The 16,637-nt window shown below is 68.0% G+C and overlaps 1 protein-coding gene across 1 annotated transcript in view; it reads right to left on the reverse strand.

Moving 5' to 3' along the window:
• Positions 1 to 4,022: 4,022 nt before the first annotated feature.
• SLC12A5 (solute carrier family 12 member 5) overlaps positions 4,023 to 16,637 on the reverse strand; it is a 16,676-nt gene continuing 4,061 nt past the window's right edge. Inside the window, exons 6-17 of the mRNA XM_029049577.1 lie at positions 15,413 to 15,532; positions 14,414 to 14,518; positions 12,655 to 12,823; positions 11,651 to 11,846; positions 11,065 to 11,234; positions 9,334 to 9,465; positions 9,111 to 9,218; positions 8,252 to 8,374; positions 7,951 to 8,153; positions 6,651 to 6,665; positions 6,093 to 6,226; positions 4,023 to 4,202 (exon numbers count right to left, since the gene is read on the reverse strand). Coding sequence (XP_028905410.1) covers positions 4,111 to 4,202; positions 6,093 to 6,226; positions 6,651 to 6,665; positions 7,951 to 8,153; positions 8,252 to 8,374; positions 9,111 to 9,218; positions 9,334 to 9,465; positions 11,065 to 11,234; positions 11,651 to 11,846; positions 12,655 to 12,823; positions 14,414 to 14,518; positions 15,413 to 15,532 — 1,567 coding nt within the window. The 3' untranslated portion in view covers positions 4,023 to 4,110. The remainder of the gene's footprint in view (positions 4,203 to 6,092; positions 6,227 to 6,650; positions 6,666 to 7,950; positions 8,154 to 8,251; positions 8,375 to 9,110; positions 9,219 to 9,333; positions 9,466 to 11,064; positions 11,235 to 11,650; positions 11,847 to 12,654; positions 12,824 to 14,413; positions 14,519 to 15,412; positions 15,533 to 16,637) is intronic.

Consider the following 16,637-nt stretch of genomic DNA (forward strand, 5'->3'; position numbering starts at 1 on the left):
CTGGGAAACGGGGATTTCGCCTTCCCTCTTAGGCCGTGAAACCCCCCAGGCGGGACGGGGCCGAGGCCTGTGGCTCGTCCAGCCCTTGGCCCAGCGCCCGGCACCCGGTGAGCGCCGAATGCGGGCCGTCGCTCCCCCCTCCCTGCGTCTGGCGGGGTGGGAGTCTGGGTCCCGACCTCGTCCCCGAGAAGGCGCCCGGGCCTCGTCGGGTGGAGGGAACCCACCGGTGATATTAACGGTGATAATTACGACTGTGGGATTTATTAAGCGCTCGATTGTAATGATAATAAAATACCGATGGTAACCGTGGTGTCCGTTAAGCGCTCCTGCGCCGTCAACATCGCGTGCGGCACGCCCCGGGGTCAGTCGGAGCGCCGGAACGTGCCCCAGGATCCTTCTGACTCCCGGGCCCGCGGGCTCTTCCAAGCAGCGTACCGGGCACCGGGGCAGATGGGAGACGAATCCCGTCGGGCCCCGATCCCCGTCCCGCCCGGGGCTTCCGGTCTCAGTAGGAGTCGGTCAGCGGTACGTGCTGAGGCGGACGCCGTGACGCCGGTGGCCCGCGGCTACGAACGCCACCGGGACGAGGAGCGCGGCCGGCCCCCGCCGCGCGCACCCTCCTCGGCCTGCTGGCCGACCACCGGCCCCCGACGGCCGCCGAGACGGACCGCGGCCTCCGCCCCCTGCGGGACGCCGGCCCCGGCGCCCCCCGCCCTCGCCCCGCGGCGGGAGCCGCGGGCCGAGACCCTCAGCCTCTTCGACGGCGGGGGCGAGCGGGCCGCGGGCCCGGGGGGCGCCGAGACCGCCCCCCGTCGGGCCGGAGGGCGGCGTGTCGGCCGGAGGCGGGCGGCTCTCCGGCGCGGCCGGCCCTCTCCCGGCGTCCCCTCCCCCAAGCCCACCCCGGAGGGCCCGGAGACCCCCGTCCCCCGTCCCCCTCCCGAGCCCCGGCGCGGCGGGCCGGCCCGGGGCCCGCGCGCCTTTCCAATTAAAGAGAGAAGACGGAAAGACGCGCCTCCGCCTCGCCGTGTGGGCGCCTCGGTCCGGGGAGTCCACCACGGCGGACCCGGGACCCCGCGGGCGTCCGTGTCCCTTCGAGACTGGGACCCCGGCGGCGGGTCGGGGTGGTCTCTCTCTGTGGCCGAGTTGTACTCTCCGGGCGCTCGGGCCGGCGCTCTGCACACGGTGAGCGCTCAATAAATAACCGTCGAATGAACGGAGGAAAGGGGGACATCGTCTCTTGGGCGGGCCGGGGATCGCCCGGGGCCGGTGCCGTCGAGCCGTCTCCCGTCCGGGGCGACTCCTCGGACGTGTTCTCCCCGGAGCGTCCCGCCCGTCCTCCGCCAGATCCGTGGTTGTTCCGGTGTGAGCTTCCACAGAGAAGCAGCGCCGAGCCCGGGCTCGGGAGTCCCGGGTCGTGGGTTCGGATCCCGGCTCCGCCAAAGGTCAGCCGCGTGGGCCTCGGTGACCTCGTCCGTCAAACGGGGGCGAAGACCGTGGGACCGCCCCACGGCCTCGCATCCCTCCGGCGCCGAGAACGGTGCTCGGCACATAGCGAGCGTTTAAGAAGGACCGTCGTCGCCGTCGCAGAGTCTTCTCGGTAAAAAACAACAACAGGGAAGCGGGTTCCGGAAGCCTCCTCCCGCACGGCGACAGGTCTCCGCGCGTCGTCCGGACGGATCGCCCGCGTCCCCGATCCCCGTTTCGAGCCCTCGGTCCGTCGACTCCGGGGCTTCGACCTCTCCGCTACGGAGCGCCCCGCCGGGAGAATGATAATGTCGGTATCCGGTAGGCGCTTACTATGTGCGGGGCACTGTTTTAAGCGCCGGGGGGGAGACACCGGGTCACCAGGTCGTCCCCCGTGAGGCTCACGGTTAATCCCCGTTTTCCAGATGAGGTCACCGAGGCACCGGGAAGGGAAGCGACTCGCCCACGGTCGCACGGCTGACGGGTGGCAGAGCCGGGATTCGAACCCGTGACCCCCGACTCCGAAGCCCGACGACCTCGGGTCTCTCCCGGGGCTCGGACCGGTGCGCGGCACGTAGTAGGCGCTTGACAGATACCGACATCGTCAAATAGGGATAAAGACCGAGTCCTACGGGGGACAGCCCGACGAGCTCGTGTCTCTCCCGGCGCTCGGAACGGTGCTCGGCACACGGTAGGCGCTTAACCGACTACCGTCGTCGTCATAAAGAGACCCGTTCCCCGCCCACGACAAGCTTCCAGTCTAGAGGGGGAGACCGGTCACTATCGCAGCGCGCGGCACAGAGTCGGTGCTCACGGGTCCTCGGAGGGCCGTACGTACCGAGCGCCTCCCGGGCCCAGAGCTCCCGCCCGGGAGCGTCGAGGGCCGCCGCGAGGGAGCCCCGTCCCTGCCCGCGTCGAGCCCGCCGGTTCCCCCCCCCCCCCCCCGCCCGCGAGCGCCCAAAACTCTCCACGCCGTCGGGCCGGCGAAGGGCGTAATAAAATGACCTTTATTGCATTTTGTGCAGACCAAAGAAAAGTCCGAAAAAAAGGAACACGGGAAGAGCTAAGAAGCGGCAGCATTCAACGACTAAGGAGGGAGGCCTCGCTCCCGCCACATCGGCACGGAGAACACGACATCGCTACGGAGCCGGGGTACGGAAAGGGGAGGGAAGCCGGGGGACGGGACCCGGGGGGGGGGGGACGGAGAGACTTCGAGGTCGGTCGAGACTCTCGGCGTCGCCCCGGCGCCGGAGGGAGCCCCCCGGCCGCCCCCAAAACACAGAAGCCGACCGACTACGAGGCGCGGGCCATATTGCACTGAGAATCGAGTCGCCGGGACGGGGGTTTCTCGCCGGGCCGTCCCGGGACGGAGCTATTGCACGTGAAGCGTGGAGAAGTGGGGGGGGGGGGTCCCGGCTGGGGCTGTTTTAGAGGGAGGGAGGGGGTCCGCTCTCCCCCCAACACGCTCCCCCTCGCCCGGCAGAGTTCAGCCTCGGTGCCCGGCCGGGCGGCCGCCCGGCTCTTCCTCCGAGCGGCCCCCCGATCCGGGGAGAGGAAAGCTCCCGCTCCCGGGGGGAAGGAGGCAGGGTCTCTCCCGGGGGGTTCGGGACGGGGAGGGGCGGTTATCTGGGGGGGCGGGGAGGGGGCCGCGCGCAGTCACGGAGGCCGACGTGCAGGGGTTGTAAACGAGCATGCTAAGGGGGCCCTCACTCGGGGGGGAGGGTCTCCCCGTCTCGCCCCCAGACCCTCCCGGGCGACGGCGGCCGGGGGGCCGGGGGACCCTCCGTCCCCGTCCCCCCCCGGGAGGACCCCGCCGGGGGCCGGGGGGAGGAAGCCGCGGGGGCGACGCTAGTCTCATAAATACGGTCGGGCCCAAAGCCGGCGCCCCCGGGGTCACGGGGGGCGAGGGGGGGGGGGTCCCCCGGGGGGAGGGGGCTCCAGCCTGCAGTCTTTGGAGAGGAGCCGAGAGCGGGGGTGGGGGGCTTGGGGCGGACACCGAGCAAAGGCACCAGGGCGGGGGGCGTGGAGGGAAGGCTGGGGGGGGGGGCGCGGGGGGAGGATGGGCGGCTCCCCTCCCCCTGCGGCCCCGGCAGAGGAGGGGGCGCGGGGGGGACGGGGGACCCGGGGGGCGTCTCAACAGCTGCAGCCGATTGGAAGCTCAGATCCGCTGTGAGAGTCCAGAAAAGTAGGAGAACTTCTCTTTCCCTGATGACGCGAAGAAGCGGGGAGCGGCGGGCGGGCGAAAGGGGGAGGGGGGCGGGCCGAGCGCGAGGGGCGCCTTCCTCCACCGGTCGAAAGCACTTGAATTTGGGGTCTTTTGTCCTGGAAAACGTCGCCCCCCCCCCTCCCCCCGCTCCCCGTCCCCGGATTAGCCTTTTCCCGCTCTCCGGCCGGGGCGGCCCCTCCGCCCACCGCCGTGGGGGCTGCCGGCGAGGAGGAGACGAGTTCGCTGCGTCGCTATTCACATAAATACGGTGACGTTAAAAATACACGGACTGTCTCCTGTATACTATGTACAGGACCCCCCCCCCGGACCCCCCTCCCCGGGGGCCCCCCGGACCCCACCCCCACCCCCGAGACTGTCCCGTTGGCTCAGAAAAGCTTGGCGGCGGGGCCGGGGCCGCGGGGGTCGCGGGGCCCGGGGTCTCAGGAGTAGATGGTGATGACCTCGCGGCCGCCGCCGCGCACCAGCATCACCCGGTCCAGGTGCTCGGTCAACACCTCCAGGAACTCCATGTCTGCGGGAGGAGCGGTCAAGGACGAAGCCGGGCCCGAGAAGGCGGGGTGGGGGTCTCCCCCCTTCCCGACCCCGTCCTCCGCCCCAATCCCTGCCCCTCCCGGCCGGAGCCCCCCGTCCGCCCTCCACCCGGGTCGCCGGACGACCTCGGCCCTGCCGCCTCGCCTCTCCGGGCCTTCCCTTCCCTCCTCTGCGAACTGGGGGGTGTTCGCAGCGGGGCCCGAGGGAGGCGGAAGGTCACGGGTTCTAATCCCGGCCCCGCGTGACCCGGCGCGGGTCGCTTCGCCTCTCCGGGCCTCTCCGGGCCCCGGTCCCCTCGTCCGCCGAACGGGGCCGAAGCCGGCGAGCCCCACGCCGGACCTCCCGATGACCCCGTGTCTCCCCCCGGCGCTCGGCACGTGGGGGTACCTCGATCATCGTCACCACCGGTTCTCCCGCCTCCTCGGACCAGGAGCCCCGTGCGGGCCCTGGGCATCTCCCCCGGCGCTCGGCACGGTGCTCGGCGCCCGGCGAGCGCCGGACGGATCCCGCCGTCGTCCACCGTCCCCTCGTCCGTCCGCTCGTGACGGGCGGGGAAGGCGGCTGCCGACTCGGTGGCGGCCTGCTCTCCGGAGCGCCGGCGGCAGGGCTCCGCACGCCGGAGACGCCCGGTAAATGGGCCGGCCGGGCGGGTCCGCCCGCTGCAGGGCAGACCGGGGGGCGCCCGGGGCGGGGCGGGGCGGGGGGGGGGAGACAGCGGCCGCGAGGGGGCGCCGGAGCCCCCGTCCCAACTTCGGGGGTCGCCCCGAGCCTCACCCCCGACCCCACCTCACCGCCTCCGACCTCCACGTTCCTCCTCCTCCTCCTCCTTCTCTTCCTCCTCCTCCACCTCCTCTATCCTCTTCTCTCCTTCCTCCTCCTCCCCCGCCCTCTCCTCCACTTCCTCGTCCTCTGTCCTCTTCCTTCTCTCCTTCCTCCTCCCCTTCCCTCTCCTCTCCTCCACCTCCTCGTACTCTTCCTCCTCCACCTCATCCTTCTCTATCCTCTTCCTCCTCCTCCCCCTCTTCTCCTCCCCATCCTCTTCTCCTCCTCGTCCTCTATCCTCCTCTTCCTCCTCCTCCCCTTCTCCTCCCCATCCTCTTCTCCTCCTCGTCCTCTATCCTCCTCTTCCTCCTCCCTCCTCCTCGTCCTCCTCCTCCCTCCTCCACCTCCTTGTCCCCTCTCTTCTTCTTCCTCCTCTCTCCTTTTCCTCCTTCTCCCCCTCTATCCTCTTCCTCTTCCCCCTCCTCCTCTTCTCCTCCTCCTCGTACTCTTCCTCCTCCACCTCCTTGTCCTCTATCCTCTTCCTCCTCCTCCCCGTCTTCTCCCCCTCCTCCTCTTCTCCTCCTCGTCCTCTCTCCTCCTCTTCCTCCTCCCTCTCCTCCACCTCCTCTATCCTCCTCCTCCCTCTCCTTCCTCCTCCTCCACCTCCTTGTCCTCTATCCTTCTCTTCCTCCTCTCTCTCCTTTTCCTCCTTCTCCTCCCCAGCCTCCTCTTCCTCCTCCCCCTCTTCCCCTCCACCTCCTCGTCCTCTCTCCTCCTCTTCCTCCACCTCCTCCTCCTCCTCCTCTATCCTCCTCCTCCTTCTCCTTCCTCCTCCTCCACCTCCTTGTCCTCTATCCTTCTCTTCCCCCTCTCTCTCCTTTTCCTCCTTCTCCTCCCCATCCTCTTCTTCGTCCTCCCCCTCTTCCCCTCCACCTCCTCGTACTCTTCCTCCTCCTCCACCTCCTCTTCCTCCTCCTCTATCCTCCTCTTCTTCCTCCTTCCTCTCCTCCTCCTTCTCCACCTCCTCTTCCTCCTCCTCCTCCCTCTCCTTCTCTCTCCTCCTCTTCCTCCCTCCCTCCCTCCCTCCGTCCGGGCTCGGTGAGGATACAGTTCTCGTCTCCCTTGCGGTTTCGGGGCGGGCCGGGCATGTTGAGCAGGACGAGCTTCGCCTCCTGCGACTTCTTGACGATGACCTCGTTGAGGCGCACGGCGGTGTGCATGCGACGCACGTTGGACTGGTTCCTGAGGGAGGAAGGGGGACAGTCGACTTGGGTGGGCGCGGACCCGGCCGGGCCGCCCCCTCCGCCCCCCGGACACGCTCAGGTCGGGGGGGGCGACAGCTCAGCGCTCATTCGATACGGACGGACGCGTCCGAGGTTCCCCGGGGGACGGAGACCCCGGGCGACCCCCTCCGGGCATGCCCCGGCGGCTGGAACCCGGGCCCGGGTTCTGATCCCGGCCCCGCCCCTCGTCTGCTCGGGGTGACCTGGGACCGGGCACTTCCCCTCTCCGGGCCTCAGTTCCCTCCACCGTAAAATGGGGATGGGGACCGGGTCCCGCCCGACCGGCTCGGATCCACCCCGGCGCTTAGTAGGGTGCCCGGCACGTAGTGAGCGCTTCACGCTTCCTAATCGATGAACGGCATGCGGAAACCGGCGACACTTACAAGTTCTCCCACTCGCTTCGGGCAGCACAAGAGAAAGGCGGAGAGAGGGAAGGGAGGGAAAGGGGAGGAGGAAGGGGAAAGGGGGACGGGAAGAAAGGGTCTTTAAGCGACCGGTTCCAGCTCCGGGCCGGAGGGGGAGATCCGGGGAGGGGGTGGGAGGCGGTTTAGTGACCCAGAGAGGAGGAAGAGGAAGCAGGATGGGTCCGGGGGGGAGACATCCTATCCGTTACCGTCCCCACACATCCTATCCGTTACCGAGACCTGCCGGTCTCACCTCTACGATATCGCCGACATCCGCCCTCTCCTCTCCACCCAGACGGCTGCCTTACCGCTACGGGCTCTCGTTCTATCCCGGCTAGGCTACCGTGTCGGCCTTCTCTCCGACCTCCCTTCCTCCTCTCTCGCCCCGCTCCGGTCTATCCTTCGCTCCGCCGCCCGGCTCATCTTCCCGCAGAGACGATCCGGGCACGTCACTCCCCTTCTTAAACAACTCCGGCGGTTGCCCGTCGACCCCCGCTCCGAACAGGAACTCCTCACTCTAGGCTTCGAGGCTCTCCGTCACCTCGCCCCTTCCTACCCCTGCTCCCTTCTCTCTTTCCACCGCCCACCCCGCGGGCTCCGCTCCTCCGCCGCCCGCCTCCTCACCGTCCCCCGGTCTCGCCCGTCCCGCCGTCGACCCCCGGGCCGCGTCCTCCCGCGGTGCCGGGACGCCCTCCCCCCTCGCCTCCGCCGAACCGATTCTCTTCCCCTCCTCGAAACCCTACTTAGAACTCACCTCCTCCGAGAGGCCTTCCCGGACTGAGCTCCCCCCTTCTTCCCTCTGCTCCCCTTCTACCCCCCCCTTCACCTCTCCGCAGCTAAACCCTCTTTTTCCCCTTTTCCCTCCGCTCCTCCACCTCTCCCTTCCCATCTCCACGGCACCGTACCCGTCCGCTCGACCGTATATATTTCCGTCGCCCTATTTATTTTGTTAATGAATTGTACGTCGCCTCGATTCTATTTAGTCGCCGTCGGCTTTTACGTGACGTTCTTCCCCTCCACTCTATCTATCGCCATCGTTCCCGTCCGTCCGTCTCCCCCGATCGGACCGTGAGCCCGTCGGACGGCAGGGACCGTCTCTATCTGTTGCCGACTTGTTCGTCCCAAGCGCTTGGTACGGTGCACTGCACGTAGTAAGCGCTCAGTAAACACTATTGAACGAATGAATGAATGAGACCCCCCGGGAGACGGGCCGGTGACCCCGCGCCCGCCTCCCCGGCCCCCGCGCGGCCCCGCCCCGCGGCCCCTCCGGCCCCCGTACGGCTTCATGCTGAAGAAGTCCTTGATGCCCTCGGACGAGACGGGGCTGGGGGCCTTGTTCTTCTCGGCCAAGGCCTTGTCTTTGGTCCAGGTGAGGTGCACCTTGTCAGGGGTGGCCTCCTCCCCGGTGCCCTCGGCCTCCTCCCCGGGCGACGGCGACTCGCCGGGGAAGCCGGGGGCCTTCTGGTCGTCGATGAGCTGGACCTGGGCGGGGGAGGGAGGGCCCCGCGTCGGGTGACCCCCGGCGGGGACCCCGGACCGTCCCCCCCCCGGACCCCTCTCCCCGCGTCCCGTCCTCTCACCTCCTCCTCCGGCTTCCCCTCGCCTTCCCCCGCCGCTTCCTCGGGGACGCTGAGGCGCAGCCGGGCGTTGGTGGGATTCTTCCTCCGGATGGAGCCGCGGGATTCGTCGGTGATGCTCTGGATCTGGCGGGGGGCGGAGGGGGACGGGGGTCACCGAGGCCCGGGCCTCTGGGTGGGGGAGACGCAGGAGCCCGGGCTCGGGAGGCGGAGGTCACGGGTTCGAATCCCGGCTCCGCCGCTTGGCAGCTGGGCGGCCGTGGGCCGGTCACTTCACCGGGCCTCGGTCCCCTCATCCGTCAAATGGGGGTGCAGACCGTGAGCCTCACGTGGGACCACCCGACGACCCCGGATCTCCCCCAGCGCTTAGACCGGTGCTCTGCGCGTAGCGAGCGCTTAACGGATACCGACATCGCGACGGTGACGATGAAGACCGGGAGCCTCACGTGGGACGACCTCATCCCCCCGTATCTCCCCCAGCGCTCCGGACGGGGCTCGGCAGACACCGCCGTTACTGCTCTGATCACGATTCTCGCGACGGGATCTGCGAGGTGCTTATTAATGCTAATCACCTATTTGCTATCGTTTTAATGAGACGTTCATCCCCGCGATTCTATCTGTCGCCACTGTTTCCGTCTCCCCCCGGTCGGACCCTAAGCCCGTCCAGGGCAGGGACCGTCTCTCTCTGTTACCGATCTGTCCGTTCCAAGCGCTCGGTCCGGTGCCCTGCACGTCGTAAGCGCTCAATAAGTACCGTTGAGTGAATGTTACCTATTAAGCACTCACGGCGTGCCAAGCGCTGTTCTAGGCGCCGGAATGGATCATCGTAACTACGATGAGCCCGGGGCGGGCGAGTCCTCACCTCCCTTTCCCGCTCGTTCTTGGTCAGGTGCATCTGCTTGAGAATTTGCGACCTCTGCTCCATGACCAGCGTCTTCTCGTAGGTGTAGGCCGAGATGTCGCTCTCGTGCTGCGGGGAGGGAAGGCCCGGCGCGTCGCGCTTTCGGAGGGCCGGGCCCCAGCGCTCCGCGCACAGTGAGATCTCGGGGGGACGGGGGCTGGGGGGGCGGCGGGGGGCGGCTCACCATCTCCACGACCTCCACCTCGGCCGTGATGCGCAGGTGGTACAGGAAGGTGGTCAGGTCCTTCTTCATCTGGATGCTGTTGTCGTCCATCTGGGCCACGGTGAAGATGCGCATCTTGCACTTACGCCACACCTGTGGGGAAGCGGCGATGAGGACGGCGGCTTCGTCAGCGGCGTTTCCTTTCACTCGATAGCATCCGTTGAGCGCTGGCCAGGGGCAGACCGCCGGACTAGGCGCTTGGAAGGAACAGGTCAGCGCTCCCTGGGTGGTGACGTCAGGGGGAGGGGCGAAGGACCCCCCCCGATGCCCCGCCCCCAGACCCCCCTTTGCGGTGACGTCATGCACCCCGGGGGGGGAGCCTCTGATGCCCCGCCCCCGGGCTCCCCTTGCGGTGACGTCACGCGCCTGCACCGCGCCCCCTTGTGGTGACGCCGGCAGAAGGGGAGGCGCCTCCGAGGCCCCGCCCCCTGTGGTGACGTCACGCGCCTAAACCCGCGCCCCCTTGCGGAGGCGCCGGCAGAAGGGGAGGAGCCTCCGAGGCCATGCCCACCTTGTGGTGACGTCACGCGCCTAAACCGCGCCCCTTGTGACGACGGCAGAAGGGGAGGAGCCTCCGAGGCCCCGCCCCTTGTTGTGACGTCACGCGCCTAAACCGCGCCCCTTGTGACGACGGCAGAAGGGGAGGAGCCTCCGAGGCCCCGCCCCCAGCGCAGGAGGCCCCCGGTGGTGACGTCACTGGAAGGGGCGGGGCGATGGGCTGCCTCGGCCCCGCCCCCTCCACCTCGTGGGGCCGCGTTAAGAGGGGGAGGGGCGTCTGAGGACCCCCGCCCCCGGGCTCCCCCCCCGTGGTATGTGTTAAGCGCTTACTCTGTGCAGAGCACCGTTCTAAGCGCTGGGGTAGACGCAGGGGAATCAGGTCGCCCCCCGTGGGGCTCCCAGTCTTCATCCCCATTTCACAGATGAGGCCACTGAGGCCCGGTGAAGTGACCCGCCCACGGTCACCCGGCTGACAAGCGGCAGAGGCGGGATTCGAACTCAGGACCTCTGACTCCCGCGACCGGGCTCTCGCCACTGAGCCGGGCGGCTGCGTCACGCGCGGTGACGTCATGGGGAGGGGGCGGGGCGAGGAGTCCCCTAGGCCCCGCCCCCGTCCCCCTTGGCGACGACGTCACGGGAGGGGCGGGGCGATCCTCACCCCCGCCCACCCTTTGGGGTGACGCAGGAAGGGGGAGGAGCCATAAAGGACCCGTCCCCACGGTCCCCCTTTGGGTGACGTCATGGGGAGGGGCGAGGGACCCCCCTATGCCCCGCCCCTCGCACCGTGTGGTGACGTAAGAGGGGGCCTCCGTGACGTCACGGAAGGGGGGCGGGGGATCCTCAAGCCCCGCCCTTCGCATCTTGCGGTGACGCCGGAGAAGGGGCGGAGCCTCCGCGGCCCCCCCCTCGTGGTGACGTCATGGGAAATGGGGCGGGGCGATGAACCCCTAAGCCCCGCCCCCTGCCCCGCCCCCTGCCGGTGAGGCCCCGATTAGACCGTGAGCCCGTCAATGGGCAGCCACGGTCTCTGTCTGTTGCCGAATTGTCCATTCCAAGCGCTTAGTCCAGTGCTGTGCACATAGTAAGCGCTCAATAAATACTAATGGATGGATGGATGGATGGATGGATGGATGGATGGATGGATGGATGGATGGATGGATGGATGAAGCCCCCCCCCCAGGGTCCCGGCGTGACCTTGTGGTGTCGCAGCAGGAAGGGCAGGAGCATGAGCATGCCGCCGTCGTGCACGATCCACCAGACGTCGATGCTGCCCTCCGAGAACCGCTCCGGGTTGGCGGGGAACATGGCCACGTTCTTGGTGACCAGCAGGGCCAGGTGTCCGGCCGTCGTCTCCCGCACCAGCTCTGACGGGAGACGGGGGCCGTGGACCCTCCCTCCGGGGTCGCCGCCGGGGGCCCGGACACCGCCCCCGGGGTCCGGCCCTCGCCCGTCCCAAGGCGCGCGGCCCCTTCCCGCTCCTAAGTGGCCACGCCTTCCCCATCCCTTTCCCGAAGAGCCCGCTCCCACGCCCCTTATCGTTATTATCGATAATAATAATAATAATAACGGGGTGGTTTTCATTAGGCGCTCGCTCCGTGCCAAGCGCCGGGGTGGATCCGAGCAGATCGCTTCGGACCCAATCCCCGGCCCACGCGGGGGCCCCCGGTCTCCGTCCCCGTTCCCCGGGGAAGCCAAGCGACCCGGCCGAGGTCGCCCAGCGGACGAGGGGCCGGGCCGGCGTGGGACGACCCCAGATCCTCCGACCGCCCTCCCCGGTTACCGATGAAGTTCCTCCAGGTCTGGTGGTCCTCCTTCTGGCGCCAGTTTCTGGGCCAGCCGACCAGCACGGTGTTGTGCTGCAGCCCGCCCAGACCCCCGGCCTGGATGAGGTGCGACAGCCCGTCCCGCAGGTTGCTTGACACCACCACCTGGCAGAAGCCCTTCACCTTCTCGGCCTCCATCAGGCGGCGGATGGACTGGGCGCGCCGAGGGGCGGGAAGGGGGGAGACGGCGAGAAGGGAGGTCAGCCCCGGGGGGACACCCCGGGACACCCAAGCGGGGAGAACCCGAGAGGCCGGGGCGGGGAGACCCCGGGAGACCGGAGGTGAGGAGAATCCGGGGGGCCGGAAGGTGGGAAGGTCGGGGGGGACCGAGGTGTGGGGAGACCCCAGGAGTCTGGAGGGGGGGAGACCCCGGGAGACTGAAGCGGGGGAGAATCCGGGGGGCCGAAGGTGGGAAGATCGGGGGGACCGAGGTGGGGAGAATCCGGGGGGCCGAAGTGGGGAGACCCCAGGAGTCTGGAGGGGGGGAGACCCCGGGAGACTGAAGCGGGGGAGAATCCGGGGGGCCGAAGGTGGGAACATCGGGGGGACCGAGGTGTGGGGAGACCCCGGGGGGCCGAAGTGGGGAGACCCCAGGAGTCTGGAGGGGGGGAGACCCCGGGAGACTGAAGCGGGGGAGAATCCGGGGGGCCGAAGGTGGGAGAATCCGGGGGCCGAAGTGGGGAGACCCCGGGAGACTGAAGGTGGGGAGAACCCGGGCGGCCGAAGGTGGGAAAATCAGGGGGACCGAAGCGGGGGTTGGGGAAGCCGGGGAACTGAAAGGGGGGGAGGGAGAACCCGGGCGACTGAAGCGGGGAGACTGAGGCAGGGAGAATCTGAGGACCGGAGGAGGACTGTGGTCCCTTGGAGCCTAGTCTCACCGGGCCGAGGAGGGGAGGGGGAGGAAGGGCCAGAGGGTCACGGAGTGGGAGCCCCCCGCACCCCGGGGACCCCCTCGGCTCACCTCTTCGGCCCGCTGGGCTTGCGGGTGATTGTCGAGGAAGGTGCCCTCTAGCACGGATCCCACGATGGTCAGCCCCTTGCCCGCCTTGAGCTGCGAGGTCAGGGACAGCAGCTGCGGGTGAACCACGTTCTGGTCCTCGTCCACGCGTACAAGCACCAGCAACTGAGGCCTGCGGTGCCGGGGGGAGGGAGCGCGGGCGCGTGGGGGGCACGCAAGCCGAGGAGGGAGCGGCGGGGGGCACCGCAGCCGGGGAATGACAGCGATGGAGCGAGGGGGGAGGGAGGAGAGAGGAGGGGGGCAGATACAACCCAGAGTCAATCACTGAGCCCGTGGCAGTCGTCCGCCAATCGATCGGTGGGATCCCGGGAGCGCCTGCCGGCGCTGGGGAGCGTCCGGTCCCACGGACCGGGTAGGCCCGACCCCCGCCCACGAGGAGCCGACCCTCTGAAGGGGTGACGGACGTGAAGCGTGGGCGGGGAGTAATAATAACGTCGGTATCTGTGAAGCGCTTACTACGTGCAGAGCCGCCTGAGATACGGGGGTCATCGGCTTGCACCACGTGGGCCTCACGGTTTTCATCCCCATTCTGCAGATGAGGTCACCGAGGCACAGAGAAGTTAAGGGCGACTATCTCCCCGGCTCCTTATCGGACTCTCCCCAGCGGTCAGTACGGTGCGCCGCGCGCAGTCGGCGCTCGGTAGATCATCGCGGTGTTTGTGGAGCGCCTATTAGGTGCCAAGCCCTGTTCTAAGCGCGCCGGGGGAGACGGGAGGTCATCGGGTGGGACTCACAGTCCGTCAGCCCCATTTTCCGGCCGAGGCCCAGAGGGGCGGAGCGACCGGCCCGGAGCCCCCCAGCTGACGCGCGGCGGAGGCGGGATTAGAACCCAGGACCTCCGCCTCCCCAGCCCGGCCCCTCGCCGCTGAGCCCCGCCGCTCCGCCTGCGCCACCAGTGATCGATCGATTAAATAAATGAGCGACAGGCGGGTCCGGCGGGGGGGGGGGGTCATTTGTCATCGAGCGCCCTGCTGGGTGCTAAGCGCTGCCCTAAGCGCTCGGGGAAGTCCACTCTAAGACTTCAGACGCGGTCCCTACCCTTTCGGCGCCCGCTTAGTTCATTCAAGAGTATTTATTGAGCGCTGACTATGTGCAGAGCGCTGTACTAAGCGCTTGGAATGGACAGATCGGTAACAGAGAGTCGGGCAGTCGATTCTTTCGGCTGCTGCGGCCCTAAATATTTTCACGCCTCACTCCCCCTGAGCGGGGAGAAGCCCTCCGAGGCCAAGGATCGCGTCCCTCCTCTATTTTATTCCTCCCTAGCGTCTAGTACAGTGGCCCGCACCCGGCGGGGGCTCAATAATAAGTATTTCGACTGCTGCCGAGCACTGTACTAAACGCTCGGGTTAGTAGAGCGTGACGATAAACGGACGAACCCCCTGCCCGCCCCGAGCTTACGGTCTAGAGGACGTATAAAGGGAGGAGGGTAAAGAAAAGAGGGCCGTGCCTCTTTCGGTCCATTCTTTCATTCATTCGACCGTATTTATTGAGCGCTTACCGTGTGCGGAGCACCGGACTAAGCACTTGGAATGGACACGTCGGCCACGGAGAGAGTAAAGTGAAGCCACGGGATCAGCAGGGCGGGCACGGTTCCCGTCCCGCCAAGGGCTCGCCGTCCTAATCCCCGTGAGGAAACCGAGGCACGGAGGAGCATCTCCCCCGCCCCCGAGCCCCCCACCGTCCCCCATCCCCCTCCCCTCACCTCCAGTTTTTGGTGTGCGGGGGTCCCTCCTCCAGGCGCAGCAGAGCGTACCGCGCAGCGCTGAGGGACAGGCCTCGGATGCCGTCGCCCCACTCCTTCTCGGCCCTGTGGGACAGCGGGGGTCGGGGGGGGGCGTCAGGAGGGCGGCCCGGAATAATCGTCGCGGTATTCGTTAAGCGTCGACTGTGCGTCAGGCACTGTACTAGGCGCTGGGGGAGGCAAGGCAGGGTGATGGGAGGCGGGCCCCGTGGGCCCGTGGGGCTGGGCCGCGATAATGACGGCAATAAAAAGAAGAAGAAGGACTGTGGTGTTCGTTGAGCGGCCACCGTGTGTCAGGCACTGTAGTAAGCGCCGGGGGACGGAAGGCGATGTGATGGGAGGCAGCCGCCATGGGCCGGTGGGGCTGGGCTGGGATCATCATAACGATATCAATCACGGTAACGACTGTGGTATCCGTTGAGCGTCGACTGTGCGTCAGGCACCCTACTAAGCGCTGGGGGAGACGGGGCAGGGTGATGGGAGGCGGGCCCCGTGGGCCGGTGGGGCCGGGCTGGAATGACAACAGTAATGACGACGATGATGATGATAATAAGGATCGTGGTGTTGGTTAAGCGCTGACTGCGTGTCGGGCAGCGTAGTAAGCGCCGGGGGAGCAGAAGGCAATGTGATGGGAGGCGGCCCCCGTGGGCGGGTGGGGCTGGGCCTGAATAATAATGATAATAATGATAAGGATCGTGGTGTCTGTTAAGCGTCGACCGTGCGCGGGGCAGCGTGGTAAGCGCCGGGGGTCAGGAGGCGGCGCGCCGCGGGGCCGACGGCCTCCTTCCCCCTTGGGCCGAGGAGGGAAAGGGAAGTGACCGGCGCAAGGTCACACGGCAGGCAAGGGGGGGGGGTGTCGGGGGTCACGGCCCCCCCCCCGGGGCGACCCCGGCCCACGTGCCCCCCCGCCCCCGCCCCTTCTCTGGCCCCGCCCCCCGCCCCCTCCCCTTCGGGTCTCACCCTCGATATTCGATGTATTTGTAGATGAGGCCGGCGATGAGCATGGCCACCAGGGCGTAGTACCAGGAGCAGATGAACATGAGCGCCAGGCAGAGGCTCATGCCCAGGAAGGACAGCGTCCTAAGAGGGGCGGGGGCGGGGTGGGGTCACTCCCGGGGTCACCCCCTGCATTACCCCCCCCCCATTACCCCATCCCCGGAATAATAAGAATAACAATAACAGTAGCGACGGTATTTCCTCGGCCCTCGCTGCCGGGCCGAGCGCCGTGCTAAGCGCCGGAGGGGCGATACGAGGTCGTCGGGTGGCTCCCCCCCGGGGGGCTCCCGACGCCCCCGTCCCCGTTTTCCAGCCGAGGTCACCCGGCGGAGCCGCGGCCTCTGGCTCCCGCTCCCGTCGCTCGACGGCATCGAGCATCGGGCTGGGGGCTCGGGAGGGGACGGTGGAGCCCGTAGGCCCCGTCCCTTCCCTCGCAGACTTTACGGTCTGTCGATTAAACCGATCGATACTGCTGCTGATGATGGTGGCACTTCTCAAGCGCCCACGACGTGCCGGGCGCCGTACTACTACTACTACTACTGCTAATAACGTTGCTATCTGTTAAGCGCTTACTGTGTGCAGAGCACCGTTCTAAGCGCCGGGGGAGATACGGGGGAATCGGGTCGTCCCGCGTGGGGCTCCCGGTCTTCATCCCCGTTTTACAGATGAGGTAACCGAGGCCCAGAGAAGTGAAGCGACTCGCCCACGGTCACACGGCTGACGAGTGGCCGAGCCGGGATTCGAACTCACGACCTCTGACCCCGAAGCCCGGGCTCTTTCCACTGAGCCACGCCGCTTCTCTAAGCGCCGGGGTGGGCACGAGCAGATCCCCGTCCCACGTGGGGCTCACGGTCTCAATCCCCGTTCCGCAGACGAGAGAACCGAGGCCCGGAGAAGTGACGGGACTTGCCCGAGGCCGCACGGCGGCCGGGCGGCGGAGCCGGGATCGGAACCCGGGTCCTTCTGACTCCCCGGCCCGGGCTCCGTCCGCTGTGCCTTGCCCCTGCGCGCAGAGCGCCGTACTAAACGCTTGGGAGAGTCCCGCAGAGGAGTCAGCGGACCGGACCCCTTCCCTCAAGGAGCTTTCGGACTAGCGATCGATCGATAAGATCGCTAGCGATCGATCCCCGCCTCCAAGGGGCTTCGAGTCGATCCGTCGATCGACGGTGTGGATCGAAGGCCTACGGTG

The sequence above is a fragment of the Ornithorhynchus anatinus genome, chromosome 21, assembly GCF_004115215.2.
Source record: "Ornithorhynchus anatinus isolate Pmale09 chromosome 21, mOrnAna1.pri.v4, whole genome shotgun sequence".
In the NCBI taxonomy this organism is placed as follows: domain Eukaryota; kingdom Metazoa; phylum Chordata; class Mammalia; order Monotremata; family Ornithorhynchidae; genus Ornithorhynchus; species Ornithorhynchus anatinus.